At 47.4% G+C, this 17,209-nt stretch overlaps 1 protein-coding gene across 1 annotated transcript in view; it reads left to right on the top strand.

Moving 5' to 3' along the window:
* The first annotated feature begins 140 nt into the window (after window positions 1–140).
* LOC115296468 (zinc finger protein 850-like) overlaps window positions 141–17,209 on the top strand; it is a 62,828-nt gene continuing 45,759 nt past the window's right edge. Inside the window, exons 1-4 of the mRNA XM_029944922.1 lie at window positions 141–248; window positions 1,753–2,209; window positions 2,337–2,448; window positions 8,936–9,930. Coding sequence (XP_029800782.1) covers window positions 1,811–2,209; window positions 2,337–2,448; window positions 8,936–9,930 — 1,506 coding nt within the window. The 5' untranslated portion in view covers window positions 141–248; window positions 1,753–1,810. The remainder of the gene's footprint in view (window positions 249–1,752; window positions 2,210–2,336; window positions 2,449–8,935; window positions 9,931–17,209) is intronic.

Here is a 17,209-nt window from a genome sequence, read left to right as displayed (position 1 = left end):
ACCGGCGCCCCTCCCTCTCAGGCCACCGCACCTCACGCCCCGCCCCTTCACGCCCCGGAGCCCCGCCCCTCACGTTCCGGCCCCCGAGGCCCCGGCTCGCTCTCTCCCTGCCTCCGCGTTGGGAGTGGTCGCCGCCGCCGCCGCCGCAGGCGTGCGCGGGCTGTCGGGCTCCGCCGGAAGCGGCGCCAGCCTGGCGGGACTCGCCGGCACACGTCTGCCGGCGCCGAGGCCACCTTCCCCGAGCCCGGGTAAGACTCGCGTCCGGAGAGCGCAGCGCCGCGACCGGGGAGCCCCAGGTCGGCGAGGGGGAGTAGGGACGAGCCCCTCGCCCGGCAGGGGCTGCGCGGACCTCCCGGGCCTGCGGGGACCGCTGCGGTTGCTCGTGGACGCGGCGCCGGTGGGGTTGGGTGGCCGGGTGACGGGAAAGGGGTTTGCGGTCCGGCTGCTCAGCTCCCCGCGGGGCATTACTCTTCGGAAGGTGTCCACTCCTGGAAGTCCCTGTGTCCTTTATTCTGAATGACCCCGACAACGGAGAACCCCCCCCCAAATCCATCGTTAGGGCGGGGGAGGTGCGTGTGCAGGGAGCCCAGTGGGGCAGGTGCTGGGCAGGCGCCCGACGGCCTCGGCGGGCCTGAGCCCTGTGCCCAGAAAGCCGGGCGGCTGTGCGCGGGGCCGGGCTCCGAACCGCCCTACCCCGTTCTCCCCGGGCCGTGGTTTTGTAAGATGTTAACCAGAGGACCCTGGGTGAAGGGTGCAGGGACGCTTCTGTTCCATTTTGGGAAATTTTCTTTAAAGGTATTTCAAAATAATACATTAAAAAAAGGTAAGATATGTTCACAGAGGGCGAAATAGCGGTTTAGAGAGGTGAAGCCATACGTGTAGGAGAACGCGGCAGGACTCGCGCCCAGGTCCTTCAGCACTCCACCCCCCCCTCCCGCCCCGTGCGCGCGGATTAGTCCACGTTCACCTAAACGCAGAGACCCTGCTTCCGGCCGTGTCCACGTGGACACCTGAAGCCATCTGCACCCACAGAGCCTACTGGCTGCATTAAGGTGATTTTACTATTCATTTGTCTTCAGTAGATGTGACACGTTTCACTATTTTTATCAGCATGACATTACTATTGCAGGAAATTCTTGCCCTAGGAGATAAAGTCTCAAGTAATCATATTTGCTTTAAGAAATGACCCCTCAAAAAATCCACTTAAATGAGTATCAGACTCCCAACTCCTTTGAAAAGGAGAAGATCCAGACTTTTTGAAACCCTCAACTCAAAATTTTCACCTTGTTGTATCCATCTCTCAACTATGGTGTCATGATCCTTGCCCAGTCTTTTTCCTGCCTCGAGAGATGTACCTTAAATTCCCCAAACCTCCTAAGAATCCTGACTTTGCCTTACTCTCTGGGAGATTTACTCAGACTCTGCCAACATAGTGCTAGCACTTGTAACCATAAATTCAGATTGGTATTATCAGTTATTTTGATGTTATATTTAAAAGCAGAGATCCAACAATATTATCAAAAGTGCTGTTTCTTGACAAACATTCCTTCTATTTGGAAAAAGGTTCAAATTATCTTAAATATATTTTTTCAATTCTCTTTAATTTTAAGTGGAACCTTCTTTCTTTTCTGAACAGAAACATTAGACTTGGTGAGTTCACATATTTAATTAGCCAGCGTGTGTGTGTGTGTGTGTGTGTGTGTGTGTGTGTGTGTGTGTCTACCTTCTTAACAGTGGTTTCTATAACCTCAGGAGTATGTGCTGAAGGGTCACACATTTGTTGCCCTCCTCTCTGACCATCGGAGCTCAAATGGCTACAGCGTCCCTTCCACCGGCTCCTGAGGAGACAGAGGGGCTCTTCAGAGTAAACGACAAAAAATGGCCTGCCAAGGTTCAGGCATCCGGCCCACAGTGGAGCAGCCCAAACAACCAGGAGGTATTCCGCCAGCGCTTCCGGCAGTTCTGCTACCAGGATTCCCCCGGGCCCCGCGAGGCGCTGCACCAGCTCCGGGAGCTGTGCCGCCAGTGGCTGAGCCCAGAAATACACACCAAGGAGCAGATCCTGGAGCTGCTGGTGCTGGAGCAGTTCCTGACCATCCTGCCCGCGGAGCTCCAGGCCTGGGTGCGGGAGCAGCACCCGGAGAGCGGGGAGCAGGCGGTGGCCGCGCTGGAGGATCTGGAAAAGGAGCTGGATGAACCAGGCCAGCAGGTAGAAAAAGGGCCTGTGCTCAATGCGGGATGGTTGGGAGCGGGCAGCCGGCGGATGCTTTGTGGGCTCTTGGGATCATGTACGCTGTGGGCCCTTCAGATGCCCAGACGAGCCTGCTTGTTCTCAGGTTTCAGCCCAGACCTGGGCACAGGAAGTGCTTTCTGAGACATCGGTGCCTCTGGATCCAGCTAAGGAAGCAACATATCTCCAGCCTCAACCCATGGAGATCCAGCCTAAAGGTGAATCTAAGGACCAACACCAACAGGATTGTGGGTAGTGTTGACACTTGGGTCATATGGCTTCCCTGGAGACCTTAGAATCATTCATCATTCAACAAATACATGTGGAATACTTACTACGTGCCAGGCCCCATGCAGGGCACTAAGTACAGTGAACAAAACAGGCATGATTCTGGCTTCCATGGATCTTACAATATTCTGGTGACAGAGGCATTAAATAAATACACAGATGTACCGTAACAGACTGTGTGTGGGGGAAGAAGGTAGAAAGGCCTTTTTGAGGATGTAACATGGGAGCCAAATCCTAAAAGTAGGGTAGAAATTAGCCATAAACAGAAAAGCAATGCAAGCCTAACAGCATGTGCAGAAACAGGTGGGAAAGAAATGGGTTTGAAAGGCCAGAGTGACTGGAGCACAGGGAGACAGCAGAGCAGAGAAGGGGCTCCGGGGCCCGAACACGGGGCTGTGCGGGTCCAGGTAAGGAATCCGCACATCTTTCACTTGAACCGAGTATAAGACCGGCCTCTGGGTCCTGCGAGAATCCCAGCCCCAGAAACGTTCAGGAAAGGTGAGCGATGCAGTCCAAGCAGGGGGATAATGTCAGAGAGTACAAATCATGATCGGAGATGTGTGTGGGTCAGTCTGGCTGAGAGGAGCAGAGCCAACAAGGCGGCCGGAACAAATTGAGAGCCGGAGATACTTTCTATTCCTCTCGCCTGCTTGCTCTCTTTTTTGGTTTTTGATTAGGAACTAACAGGTACTGCGTAAGCTGGACATAAGCCAGATCAGAGAACGAGAAAGACCACTTTGAAGACTTGCCGTAGCTTAAGTCAACATTATGAGGGCCAAAAGTGGGGCAGTTTTGAATGGTGATGGAAGGAGGGGAGGGATGAAGAGAGATCACGTGTCCTAAAGCCCTGAGAGGTGCTGGAAAGACCATGGAGTTGCTCTTTCTGACTCATCTCCTGGCTGGAACTAAGACTCCAGGGTTCAGAGTTAAAACATTGCTACATCTGAAGGGTGGAAGTGACGCCTGCTCTTCCCAAGGGAAAATGAAGACTGTCCTTGTTAGAAATGTGTCAGCTATACAACCTAGTTGTGCTTTGTCTGTTGTCTTTGTTATGCTGAGGGAAAACTTTTAAAGGCTGCAGAATACTTTTTACATAGAAGTAGGAGTGTGTGAAATTCATGTTTTCCAAAGTTATGGTGTTTGACATAGGGTTTTTCTAAGGAACTGAAGCTTGCTAGGTGAAGGTCAAAACCTTATTGTATTAGCCAATTAATGGGCATCTTACAGATATGACTAACAAATGCTTGTAAACTGAACACACCTGTCCTTTTCTTGAAGCTTCAAGAAAGCTTCAAGTTGATCATTATGATGAATGACTCAGGCCTGCTGATCGCTGCTGCCCTTGGAGGCTTTTGGGTAGGAGGGGCTGGCGGCTTGTATCCTAAAATGACACCAGACTGTCTTGCCAGTAAATGGCAGATGTGGGATTTAAATATAGTCTGTCTCCAGGGCCCATGTTCTTAACTCCTGAATATTGATGGGGAATAAAAATGAGGAAGATGGAAAGTTACAGGAAATGAAACTGAAAAGGTAGGCAGGGACATTTTTAACCTTCACTGTGCATCTGGATGACTAAAAATATATCAATGCCTGGCCCACCCGCCTCAGAAATTGGCTTTCAATTGGACTGTGGTGAGGCCCGAGCATGGGCTTTTATTTTCCAACTCTCCAGGTGATTCTCATTGGTAGGCAGCTAAGGTCAAGAACCCTGTGGGTCATGAAGGGTTATATACTCAACAGATGAGTTTAGATTTTATTCTGTGGGGAAACTAAAGTTATATATTCAGTACTTTAAGTCCTTGGGCAGTTTTAAAATTTGGTAATTTAAACTCTGAGTATGAAAGGTGCAATTTAGAGATGGGATGTGAAGTCAGAATAATTTTTAAAACAATGCACAACTGCACACTTCAGTACAGCTGCTGTAGAAATTGGGACAGTGTGGGCCATCTGACCATGTAGCTCCCGAAAGTCAATGTCTGCAGTCACCTGAACTCTCAGTTCCACTGCGGGGCATAGGTTCTTGAAGCAAAACATGTCTTCAAGTCTCTAACGAGGTCTGGTAGCAACAAAGTCATATCGGTGTGCAGGTCGTAGAGCGCCTTTGGAAACTCTCGTGGGGAGTAATTCTACGTGGAGAGCACAGTCACTTATTTTTAATGTTTGTCTATTTTGAGAGAAAGAGAGAGTCTCAAGCAGGCTTGAGTCAGTGCAGAACCTGATGAGGGGCTTAAACTCATGAACCCAGAGATCATGACGTAAGCCGAAATAAAGAGACGCTTAACTGACTGAGCCACCCAGGTGTCCCCAAACCAGTTTCTTTTTAAAATGTGAAATCGGGCACCTGGGTGGCTCAGTTGCTTAAATGTGCAACTCTTAATTTCAGCTCAAGTCATCTCACGGTTCCTGACTTCTAGCCCCATATCAAGCCTGCTTGGGATTCGGCCTCCCTCTCTCTCTGCCCCTCCCCCCACTCACTCTCTATCTCTCTCTCAAAATAAATAAAAGTAGACCTTAAAAATAAAATGCATAATCAATTTTTTATGGTAAGTTCATGACGTATCAGTTACCAAGAGGCAACAGTCGGCATGCCAGCACCTCCTATGGGTTCAGTCTTCCTTGAGTTCATTCCTTAATAATGATTTTAGGCTCTTTGTGCTAGACTTTGTCTTTGCTTGTCTAAAAATACCCTAAATTTGTCCTCCCTTTTTTTTATTTTTTTTAATGTTTTTTATATATTTTTGAGAGACACAGAGAGCACGAGGAGGGGAGGGGCAGAGAGAAAAGGAGACACAGCATCTGAAGCAGGCTCCAGGCTCTGAGTTAGCTGTCAGCACAGAGCTCGACGCGGGGCTCGAACCCACGAACTATGAGATCATGACCTGAGCTGAAGCCGGACGCTTAACTGACTGAGCCACCCAGGCGCCCGTGTTCTCCCTTTTCAATCCCAGTTTAGCTGGAGTAAAATTCAAGCTGACAGGTGTTTTCCTCAGGATGTTAAAGGCACTGCTGGTCTGCTGCTTCTAGTAGCTATTCTCCTGGCTTCTGTAATTTGCTAGTAAAAGGCTCCTGTCAGTCACTATGCTTTTGTAACTTTTTTAGGGATTCCGGCCTTTCATATTAGTAGTGTTTATATTTACTCTTAAATTTTAGGAGCTAAAGGTTCGCTAGAAAGTGTGTCCTGATGGGGTTTTATTTTTTATATATTTTTATATCTTGCTTGGCCCATAAATGCCCTGTTGCTCTAAGGACCCATGTTTTTCTTCAGTTCTGGAAAGTTCTCAGCTATCAGTTTTTTTTTTTTTACATATATAAAAAAATGTTTTAATGCCTAATTATTTTTGAGAGACAGAAACAGAGCATGAGGGAGGGAGAAGCAGAAGGAAAGGGAGACACATAATCCGAAGCAGGCTCCAGGCTCTGAGCACTCAGCACAGAGCCTGACGCGGGCCTTGAACTCAGAACAGTAAGATCATGACCTGAGCCGAAGTCAGTAGCTCCACTGACTGAGCCACCCAGGCGCCGCTATCAGTTCTTTAAATAATGTGGTTGGTTGGTTGTTAATTCTTTATGTATTTCCTTCTGGAACTCTCAGAACACACTAGTTAGGACCTATTTATCACCTCTTCATTTGGTTTAGCTGCTTTTTCATACACTTTATGTCTTTGTCTCTGGGCACATCCCTGGAGAGCCCTGTCGTGTTCCGGTTTATTCTCTCGGTGTCCAGTTTACCCACTTCTAAAGTCTCTATGCAGTTTCCGTAGTGTCTATTCTTGTTCCATTTTTGCCGATTTTATTTCATAATTCTGTGTTTATGTGACATGGATACTATGTCACCAGTTGTCTCCTTTAGGTATCTTTAATCTCTTCAGGATTTTTGATGAGAATAATTTCATCTGGATTGAATTCATGTTCCAGGCGGTGACTTTGTTAATCATCTTTTCCTAGCATTCCCTTGATGTGTTTTGAAATGTTCATCTCTGGGCTCATTTTGAGTTCATTCTGATCTGCTTCCCATTCTCCCCTTTCTTAGCAGTTCTGTGATTACCTGTGCCCCACTCCCACCCCACAACCAGGGCATCAGTGTCCCCTCAGGTGTCCCCACAGGATTGTCGGCCACAGTGCTGTCCACGTGCTTGTGTGTGTGCCTGTGTCCCACCCGGACTCTGGCATCAGCTGTGAGCCATACCCGCGCCCATGGCTTCAACTGTAGCTGCCATTCTGTGGCTTTGTTCCAGAGATGTTTGTCTTGTTTTTTTTAGCACAGGCATGTTTTAGATTAATTTTTCTTTTTATCTCTCCTTGTATATGGAACTGAAATATGAGATTGCTGTGTTGTCTTGACTAAAAAGCACACCATTTTCCTCCACCTTTCTTAGTGGGTTAACAATTGTGTTTCTATGCTATGCTTTTGCGTTTATTCATTTTTGAGAGACAGAGAGACAAGCAGGGATGGAGTAGACAGGGAGACACAGAATCCAAAGCAGGTTCCAGGTTCTGTGTTGTCAGCACAGAACCTGATTCAGGGCTCGAACTCATGAATTGTGAGATCATGACCTGAGCTGAAGTCAGATGCTCAACCTACTGAGCCACCGAGGTGCCCAGCCTTTGCTGTGTTTTTTAATAATAATCCATAAATTTTCTTCTCAAACTGATATGAATTTTAGTTCTATTATATGTGCACTGGTGTTTTGGATCTCATCCACAGTACGTTTTATATTTGCTAATGGCTTTAAAAGACCATGTTCTTCAGGCACCTGGGTGGCTCAGTCCGTTAAGTGTCCGACTCCAGCTCAGGTCATGATCTTGCGGTTCCTGGGTTTGAGCCCATTTTGGGCTCTGTACTGACAGCCTGGAGCCTGCTTGAGATTCTGTGTCTCCCTCTCTCTCTACCCCTTGCCCACTCACACACACTCTCTCTGAATCTCTCAAAAAAAAACATTTGGGGTGCCTGGGTGGCTCAGTCAGTTAAGCGTCCAGCTATAGCTCAGGTTATGATCTCAGGGTTTGTGGGTTCGAGCCCTGATTTGGGCTCTGGGCTGATAGCCCGGAGCCTGCTTCGGATTCTGTGTCTCCCTCTCTCTGCCACTCCCCTGCTTGTGCATTCTCTCTCTCTCTAAGAATAAATATTAAAAAAATTTTTTAATAAATAAAAACATTTTAAGATTAAAAAAATAAAATTAAGACCATGTTCTTGCATAATTGTGTACTCTGTGTAATTTTCCCTTGAATTCTGCACACAGATGTATCTAAGGTAGACGTAACATAAGGTTTTAAAGTGCCCCAGAACTTTCCACACATAACCAGTGACATGAGACCTTTCTCACCAGTGTGGCAGGCGGTCTGGGAATTCAGGATTGCAGGCCCTGGTCCAAAGCGGAGGCCCCGGGAAAGGCTCCCGCCACTCTAGGAAGCTTGCTTCTCAGCTCTGCCTCATCTCTGGGTTTGTGTCCTCTATACACCGGGTGCCCTGACCCTCGGGACAGCTGTCCCCTCCTCTGCAGGGTGCCAGGGAGAGATCCCACGTCCGCTGTTGGGCCTTGGCTCCTTCGCTTCGTCCTCCCAGAGTCTCCGTAGTTGACCCATTTGGCAGCTGGCCAGTGCCTCTGCCTAGGGTTAGGTCTGCCCCTCACTCTGGGTCCTAAAATGGGGTTACTTTCCAGAGAATCAGCCTTGAGTAGGACGATCTCACTGGTCTCCAGAAAGTGCTGACCACTGAAGAAGTGGCCACATCTCCCAGCCTGGAGGAGTGGGGGTGTTGGGGTGCTGCTCCAGGCACGTCTTAGGAGATAGGCAGGGAAGCTGTGGGAGCACGCCTTCCCTGGGGCAGGACAGTGGGAGCGTCCAGGTCTGTCACAGACTTTCTCTGTGTTGGTGACTGTCTGGGACATCTCACATGACCCACAAAGCCGTAGCTTCAGGCTTGACAGCCTCCCAGGTTTTCCTTCGCAAGAAGAGTAGACACGTCTTTGGGGCCACATCAGTTCCTGCCTGTCCCCACCTGATAACATTTTCTGTGCCCTGACCCCTCATTTTCCAGTATTCCAGGGGCCTTTGGAGCCACCTGCACAGAGCTGCTTCTCTGTTCCACGTCACCACGGCCCCAGCAGCCTCCCTCCTCCCGCAGCCCTGTCCTTTCATCCACCTGTGCTCCATTCCAGCCTTCCCTTGGAACCCACTGTCCTCTCAGGGCCTTTTCTGTCGTTGACTTAGCCCCGCTACTGTCTCCATCTGCACGAGCCACACCCGGCCAGTGCAGCCACTGCTGGTCCCCTCCTCCTTCTCCCTCCCCCATGGTCTTCCTCACATGGTGTGGAACGGTTTTGTTTGTATAGTTAAGCTGTGTACTTCTAGTAGATGTGTTTAATTTTACTTCCTGTATGTTTCAGTGACATTTGAAATCTCTCATTTTTGTTTCAGATGATGTAATCAGAATTGAGAAAGGAGAATCCATTCAAAAGCAGGAGCTTACCATAGATAAGGAATCTCGAAAAGAGTCATCTGGCCAAATCAATGGAAAAGTCCCTCAATGTGAAGAAACCCAAGAACATGAAGGACGGACAAAGAGATGCTCTTCAACCGAGAGAAGACACAAGTGTGATGAGTGTGGGAGAAAATTCACTCAAAAGTCAAGCTTCATGAGACATAAGAGAATCCACACTGGAGACAGACCCTACCCATGTAATGTGTGCAGCAGAACGTTCATCCAGGGTTCACAACTTATTGACCATCAGAGAATACATAACCAGTTAAAACCGTATCAGTGTGACGAGTGTGGAAAAGCCTTTTATTACAGTTCACACCTGGTTCAGCATCAGAGGACCCACACTGGAGAAAAGCCTTTCCAGTGCGGCGAGTGTGGGAAGGCCTTTCACTACAGCTCTGGCCTTGTTCGGCACCAGAGGACCCACACGGGAGAGAAGCCCTACCAGTGCCACGTGTGCGGAAAGGCTTTCTACCTGAGCTCACACCTGATCCAGCACCAGCGGGTGCACACTGGGGAGAAGCCGTACCGGTGCAGCGAGTGTGGGAAAAGCTTCAGCCAGAGCTCGGGCCTCTTCCATCACCACAGGATCCACAGCGGGGAGAAGCCCTATGAGTGTGACAAGTGTGGAAAGGCCTTCAGCCACAGCTCGGCGCTCGTTGGGCACCAGCGAATCCACAGTGGGGAGAGGCCGTATGAGTGTGATGTGTGCGGGAAGGCGTTCAGTTACAGCTCGCATCTTCTGGGACACCGAAGGATCCACACTGGGGAGAAGCCCTATGAGTGCAACGTGTGCGGGAAAGCTTTCCGGCGGAGCTCACACCGCAGAGAAGTCCTGGTGACTCAGCAGTGGTGCAGACTTGTCCATCCTGCTGGCTCCTGCCACGCCTCAGGGAAGGACAACCCCGTGACGGAGAAGTCAGGCATTCTGTGATCGCCGCTGCAGTGTCCCCGGTCATTGGAAAATACTTCGGAAGTCTGAGACAGGCAGTCCCCTGACAGCCTGCCAAACAAGCACATCACGTCATCTGGTGACCTGGGACTTGGAGGGGGTGGTCCACATTCTCAGACTTTCCTCTTCAGCGCGGGGGTGCTCAGGAAATCCCCCCGACTTGTGAGATCTGTACCCGCAGGTTGTAGAGGTGCTGCTGTCCCCCTGCTGTCTTGTCTGAAGTGTGAACTTAGACTAATCTGATTTACATGTTTTTAATCCTGAATTTTTGGTTAGCTTGATAAAAGACCTCAGCCTGTCGATTGTTTACACTAAAAACATAAATACAAAAACCACTTTGTAATTTGGGATGAATGTTTGGGTGAGCAGGACGGTCCCGGGGTGTGGAGCAGGTGGGTCGGTCACACAAGTCACAGGAGGGTGACCTTTCACATCTCCCACCAGAGGTGGCAAACAGGCAAGGGCGCTGTATTTGGCCTGCAGGTGGGTTCTTCCCACATAGTATGTTTTTTTATAATATAAAATTATTTCAACTTTTTAAAAAAAATTTTTTATGCTTTTCCTTTATTTTTGAGAGACAGTGTAAGCAGGGGAGGGTCAGAGAGAGAGGGAAACACAGAATCCAAAGAAGCTCCAGGCTCTGAGCTGTCAGCATGGAACCTGATACGGTGCTTGAACCCACGAACTGTGAGATCATGACCTGAGCCGAAGCTGGACACTCAACCCACTGAGCCACCCAGGCGCCCCTATTTCAACTTTTAAAAATCTGGAGATTTCACATCGAATCTGACTTTCCAGATTCTCTTACAAAAACACGTTATGTGGCAATACTAGATGCCACATTCCCACAAAGCAAGACTTGACAAGGGCGGATTGTCCCCAACCACAGACAGACATGGTCCACTGCCCCACGGCTTCATGGGCTCCCCCACCACGCCCTGCACCTCCGCCCTGTGTAGGCCCTGCCCTGCCCTCGGGCTTCTCAGGACCGTCTTGCCATCAAAACACTGCACCTTAGCTTTACATGCTGGCCCCCAAGAAGATTTTCTCTGAAGAAAAGGCTTTCTGCTAACAAAAGTTTGAAGATTTACAATAAAAAATTTAAGGAGCACCTGGTGGCTTAGTCAGTTAGGCATCTGACTCTTGATCTCTGCTCAGGTCTTGATCTCAAGGTAGTGAGTTCAAATCCCTTCTTAGGCACTGCACTGGGCGTGAAGCCTACTTAAATAAATTTTAAAATGTATGCTTGAGCACCTGAAGGTAGAGGAAAGCCACTTTAAAATTTTTCTTAGATGGAATGTACAGGGAATTATTGAAAATCAACTGTTAATAGCTTCTAGCCAGACCCATGGAGACTAGTTCTTCAGGTTCACAGCACAAATGATGGGAGTCGTCACTAATGTAAGCATGAATAGGCTCAGGGCCCAAAGCAGAGGTGCAGCTGGGGAAGAGAAGCTTGAGGTTTGAAGCACTTAGTGATGGGAGTGGCTGTGGGAAGGCCCTGGGATGACGCCCAGATCCGAGAGTGGGGAGAGGAGAAGACAACGCGACGAATAAGGGAAGGTTAGGGATGAACAGGGAACGAGAAAGGTCAGAGATGCCAGAAAAAACAACTGCAAACAGGAAGTGGAAGTAAAGGCAGTGAAAACGTTAAAGAAAGACCTAGAGGCTGGAGTGTTAATCCACCCTTCATTTATTTCTATGCCAGGGAGGCCAAATCCCAGATATGAAAGACTCGAACCCAATCTGAGCCCACTGCTATTGGTACTGCGCCCCCAGCCCCATGTGAGCATCTGGGTGGTGGGACACAGGACACCTGCGTCCTATGGAAAAGCTGGGTTGTAGGGCTTCTTAGCAAAACCAGCCCAGCAGAAGGATTCTCCCCGGGAAAAGGAACACATTCTTGGCTTCTCTGGAAGTTGTGTGATCTGCCCGTCCCTCCTAAAGAGGAAAAGTGTGTTGTGAGCTGGCAGTACCCATCCTGTGGTAAATAAATGATGTGGCAAAAGGAAAAGGCTTTTGCAAACTGCGACAATCATGGCTGCTATTTGTTGGAACACCACCGTGTCCAGCATCTTGTATCTCCTGTCAACCTTCCAACTATTCTGTAATATCTGATTTATTATCTTAAACAGTGTGCAGATGTAATCTGTCCTTATGAAAGGCTTATAATAAAATGAAAACTTTATTACGTTTAAATGTTAAACAGCCTATACAAGTATTTTTAGAATATAACTGTAACACAGTCTTAAGATACTAAAAATTGGAAATAATAAAATAGCAGCAGTGTATTTAGGTCATGGAAAGGGAGTGATTCTCTTCTTTCTATTCTGTATATTCCAAATGGAAATGTTAGAATTCATCGTACACATCTGGTGAGTACTTTTTAAAAATTAAAGTACAGAATTGAGCCTTTCTGGAGATGATTCTTTGATGCCTTTTTCAATTATATCCTTTAGGATTGGTTTATTTGGGTTTTTCCACCTTTTAAAATGTTATTTATTTATTTATTTATTTTTAAGCAATCTCTACACCCACTGTGGGGCTGGAAACTGCATCCCTGAGATCAAGAGTCTTATGCTCCACTGACTAGCCAGCCAGGTGCACCTAGATTTTTCTATTGGTTTTTTTTTTTTTTTTACTTTATTTGTTTTGAGAAAGAGAGAGACCTTGCACATGAGTATGCGTGTGCGTGTGCATGTGTGTATGTGTGTGTGTGTGTGTGTGTGGAGAGAGAGAGGGAGAGAATCCCAAGCAGGCTCCACACTGTCAGCACAGAGCCTGATTCGGGCTTGAACTCATAAACTGTGAAATCATGACCTGAGCCAAAATCAAGAGTCGGATGCTTAACTAGCAGCCACCTGGGCTCCCCAGTTTTTCTACTTCTTGAATAAATTTTGGAACTAAAGGTTCTTTCCCAGAAAATCCCCAACATTGAGATTTTTAAAAATTTTGATAGCACATTTTCTTCATCTGCTATCTGTCATTTACAATTTTTAAATTTTTTCTCCATTGGATTTACCATAGGTTTGTTGTTTTTAATGGGCTTGCTTACAAATAGTTCATTCTTGGACCTATTAATGCCACTTTTTCTATTTTCTGGTTCTGCTTTTTATTTCTTTTCTAAACTTTTCCTTGTGGGTTTCTTTTTCTAATTCCTTGAATGTTTAGTGACGTGGGGAACAAAGGCAAAAAGGAATTGTAGATAAAATTTAATTTCCTTATAAACTGCAACCATTAACAAATACTTGAGTCAGGAGAGTGTGACATTTTTTCAGGAACTCCCTACTGTCTTAATGTTAATGCCTCACTCAAGGGAAAAACAACTTTAACTTGACCGTAGCCTGGCCTGCAGAATCCTCGGAGTCTTCTTTAACATATGAAAATCCCTTTGGAAACCTTTGTCTTTACCTCCCCTAACTCCCAAGTAGAGTCACAATCCCGGAGGCCCTTTCTGCCACAGGTCCCGCTCCAATCCTGTAAGAAAACCACCTTTTTTGGGAAGATGTCTCAATTCTTTCCTTACCACATCATTTTGTTCATTTGTTTTCTCCCTTTTTAAATAATGAAAGCAAGTGAGAATATATATCCATCAAATACTGTTACTTTGAAATAGTGTACTGGTGGGGCGCCTGGGTGGCTCAGTTGTTAAGCATCTGACTTTGGTTCAGGTCATGATCTCCCCGTTCATGAGTTTGAGCCCCGCCTTGGGCTCTCTCCTGTCAGCTCAGAGCCAGCTTTCAATCCTCTGTCTCTCTGCCCGTCCCTGCTCACTTTCTCTCATTCTGTCTCTCAAAAATAGATAAAAACATTTAATAAAATAATATATTTTTTTTACAAAGAAACAGTCTACTAGTGTTTTTTAAGGGGAGGATAGCTTTGGAAGATAGAAGCAGGGAAGACGGCCTTGTCATACATGGACTGTGTGCTTGTGCCTCCGTGGTGAGGGCAGAGAGGCCCTGTGCAGGTGGAGGAAGGACGTAAGGAAGCCAAGGACCAGAGCAGCGTTTTCCCAGGCTCTGTGACAAAGCCTTGTTTGGGCTGGTGTTCAACCTCTCTCATTACTGCAGCCAGGTAGGTGCTCCCAGGGCTCCAGTGATTGAAGTTGGTGGCCGCCTGAAGCTGGGGCCCACCTGAAGAATATTTGAGATTAGTTAAGGAGTTCAGGGCCTGGGCCACCTGGGTGGCTCAGTCACTTAGGCTTCTGACTCTTCATTTTGACTCTGGTCATGATTGTACAGTTAGTGAGTTCAAGCCCCACGTTAGGCTCTGTTTTATGGTGCAGAGCCTGCTTGTGATTTTCTCTTTCTCAGGCAAAGAGAAAGAAAGAAAGAAAAAGGAAGGAAGCAAGGAACGAAGAAATGAAGAAGAAGAAGAAGGAGGAGGAGGAGGAGGAGGAGGAGGAGGAGGAGGAAGAAGAAAGGAAGAGGAAGAAGAAGAGAAAGAAAGGAAAGAAAAGAAAGAAGGAGGAAGAAGAAGAAGAGGTACAGGATCTGAGGCAGGGCTCCTGGTTAGAACCTGGTGAGAGAAGTTGATCTGATAAAGAGGGAGAAACTCACTGAAGGGGGTGGCCGGGGATAGTCGAACCTCATCTGCAGGTTGAAAATGCTCATTTCTGCATTTCCTAAATGTCACACCTGGGTTTATTTCATCACTTGTATCTGCCCTTTAAAGCACAGTGAAGTTGTTATGCCAAGATTTCAGTGTCTTCCCCAAAACCAGAGACCACCGGGGAGACCAAGTCACATACGCAAAAGCAAAGGGCTTTATTATTATTACAGGCTTATAAGCTCGGGCTCACAGACTTCACCAGCGCAGTGGATCCGTGCTGAGAGCCCCGAACAAAGGCAGGGTAGGGCCTTTATGGGTTTGGGAAGGGGGAGTTACAGGAAATTGTGACACAGGTATAGTGACCCAATCACTATCGCCTATCAATATTGGCAGTAACTTTAACCATACATTGATACTTTTAGTGGGAGCCAATCACAACATTTAGAATATTGACCAATCACAGAGTGGACCCAGGACCCTCACGTAGGGCGTGACCAGCCTTAAGCAATAGGTGATCATCTATAGCTTCTATCATTAGGTCTGCCCTTAGAAATGTTAAAGGTGTTAGCTGGCCTTTCCTGATTGGGTGTTACAAGGGCGGTCCCTCCTGCCTTGGGCAATGTGTGCCCTTCCATTGTCTAATGATTCTGAGAAACTGACACTTAGGTCTCCAAGGTCAGAGGGAAAATTGAAGCCTGTCATGGAGTCAGTTTGATTCAGACCTGCGTCCTTACAAAGTTGGCTCTGATCTTCATCTTCAAGGAATTACACTGTTTAACCAGATGACCTGCCAGGCAAAGAATTCCATAGAGAAAAGGGATATTGGTGACATTCCCCAAACAGGAAAATTGTTTGTAGGTTGTGAAGAACAAATGAGGTTTTAAAATAACTCTTTCCTGATTACAGTATCAGTAGTAGATTAGTGTAGAAAGTTACATTTTACAGGGGTGCCAGGCTGGCTTTGTTGGTGCAGCTACAACTCTTGACCTCAGAGTCATGAGTTTAAGCCCCATGTTGGGTGTAGAGATTACTTAAAAATAAAATCTTTTTCTAAATAGTTACATTTTGAGGCACCTGGGTGACTCAGTGGGTTAAGCCTCTTACTTCGGCTCAGGTCATGATCTAGTTTGTGAGTTCAAGTCCCACATCAGGCTCTGTGCTGACAATTCAGCATGTCAGCACAGAGCCTGGAGTCTGCTTTGAATTCTGTCTCCCTCTCCCTCAGCCCCTCCCCCATTCATGCTCTGTCTCTTATTCTCTCAAAAATAAATATTTTTAAATTTTAATTTAAAGTAATTTTTAAATTTATAAAAATAAGTTACCTTTTATGGAAATATGTAATGTATGCTCTTTCGCCTGATCAGAGAACTGGAAATTTACCATGGAGGAGAAGAAAACTTTGGCAAAGGATCAGGCTTCAAATAGTAGGGCCCAAGTGACCATATGAAGTTGGTACCTACCCTGACCCAGTCTCTAGAGCAACACGGACAGTAACAGGTGGAGCCAAGATGGCGGAGAGGAAGGGAGCTCTGTAAACTCCGTCTGCACCATTTTTCGAACTGAGAAGGATATTACGTTCATCTGCAAGAGCGGAAGGAGAAAATACGAACTCTGGAAGGAATAGAACCTCAAGGATACCTGAGTGAGTGGGGGCGAACGGGGGAGATCTGAGGACCAGGCCAGGACGGGCAGGGGAGGTAAGATCCCCAGCCCAATGTGGCGCAAGCATGCAGCGCCTGAGAGACAAAGGGAAGAGACAGAGTCAGAACACGCTCATAGAACTGTCTCTGGGGAAGAGGTATAGAACGCTTGGCTGCGCTTGGAGACAGAAACCCACTCCATAGATAACTGCTGGGTAGCGGGGGTGCAAGAGAAGGAATAGCCTCCAGCCCTAAGCCATCTCGGCTGGGAATCAGAGGCATCTGTGGCTGTGAGGCACGCTCCCCAGCGGGAAGCGGCTGGAGCGGCGACTGCGCCAGGCGCGAGCAATTGGAACTTGGTTTTGGGAACGGGACCACGGACCACATTTCCACGGCACACCCTGCCCCCTGCACGGACTGCTCGAATCCTGGGTGCCCACAGGGAAAAAATAGGGCGCACACCGATGGGACACCCAACAAAGAGTCGGTGGCGGATGGAGGCCCTGGCGTGCGCTTAGATGGTAGGAGCTCCCAGCTCATTTCCAGCAGCGCACAGCTTCTTGAGCTAAGCTATCGGAAACTAAGAGAGACTCGGTTTTTAGCTTTTTGTTTTTTTCCTTTCCCCCATTGCAATCGTGATCCTGACCGGGGGTGGGGACTCCGCAATTAAGTCAGTGAAGGTGCTCACTTCACCTCCTGCTGCTCATTTCGCCTCAGGCAGGGGCGGAGCCTCTGAGAGCAGACTCCAAGACTTACCCCATCAAACCAAGCCTATCCACCAGAGGGAGCAGCTGCTTGCTTTTTTTTTTTTTTTTTTTTGGTTGTTTGTGTTTTTAATATATATTAAAAAAAATTTTTCTTCACTAGTTTCGTACTTATTTCTTTGTCATTATTACCTTTTTTTTCCTTTTTCTTTACTCAATTCCTTTAAATTTTACTCCTTATATTCCTTTCTCCTTTCTCCCTTACTTTTTCACCTTCTTGCAACCCAGATATATTCTCCTGTATCTCATCCTTACCTCTCCCCTAACTGGTCATACACTTTTAAGCAGTCTACTGTCCTTTGT

This window comes from Suricata suricatta, chromosome 7, assembly GCF_006229205.1.
Source record: "Suricata suricatta isolate VVHF042 chromosome 7, meerkat_22Aug2017_6uvM2_HiC, whole genome shotgun sequence".
Taxonomy (NCBI): Eukaryota; Metazoa; Chordata; class Mammalia; order Carnivora; family Herpestidae; genus Suricata; species Suricata suricatta.
The sequence above is the reverse complement of the archived record's forward strand: the minus strand, read 5'-3'. Positions and strand labels throughout refer to the sequence as shown.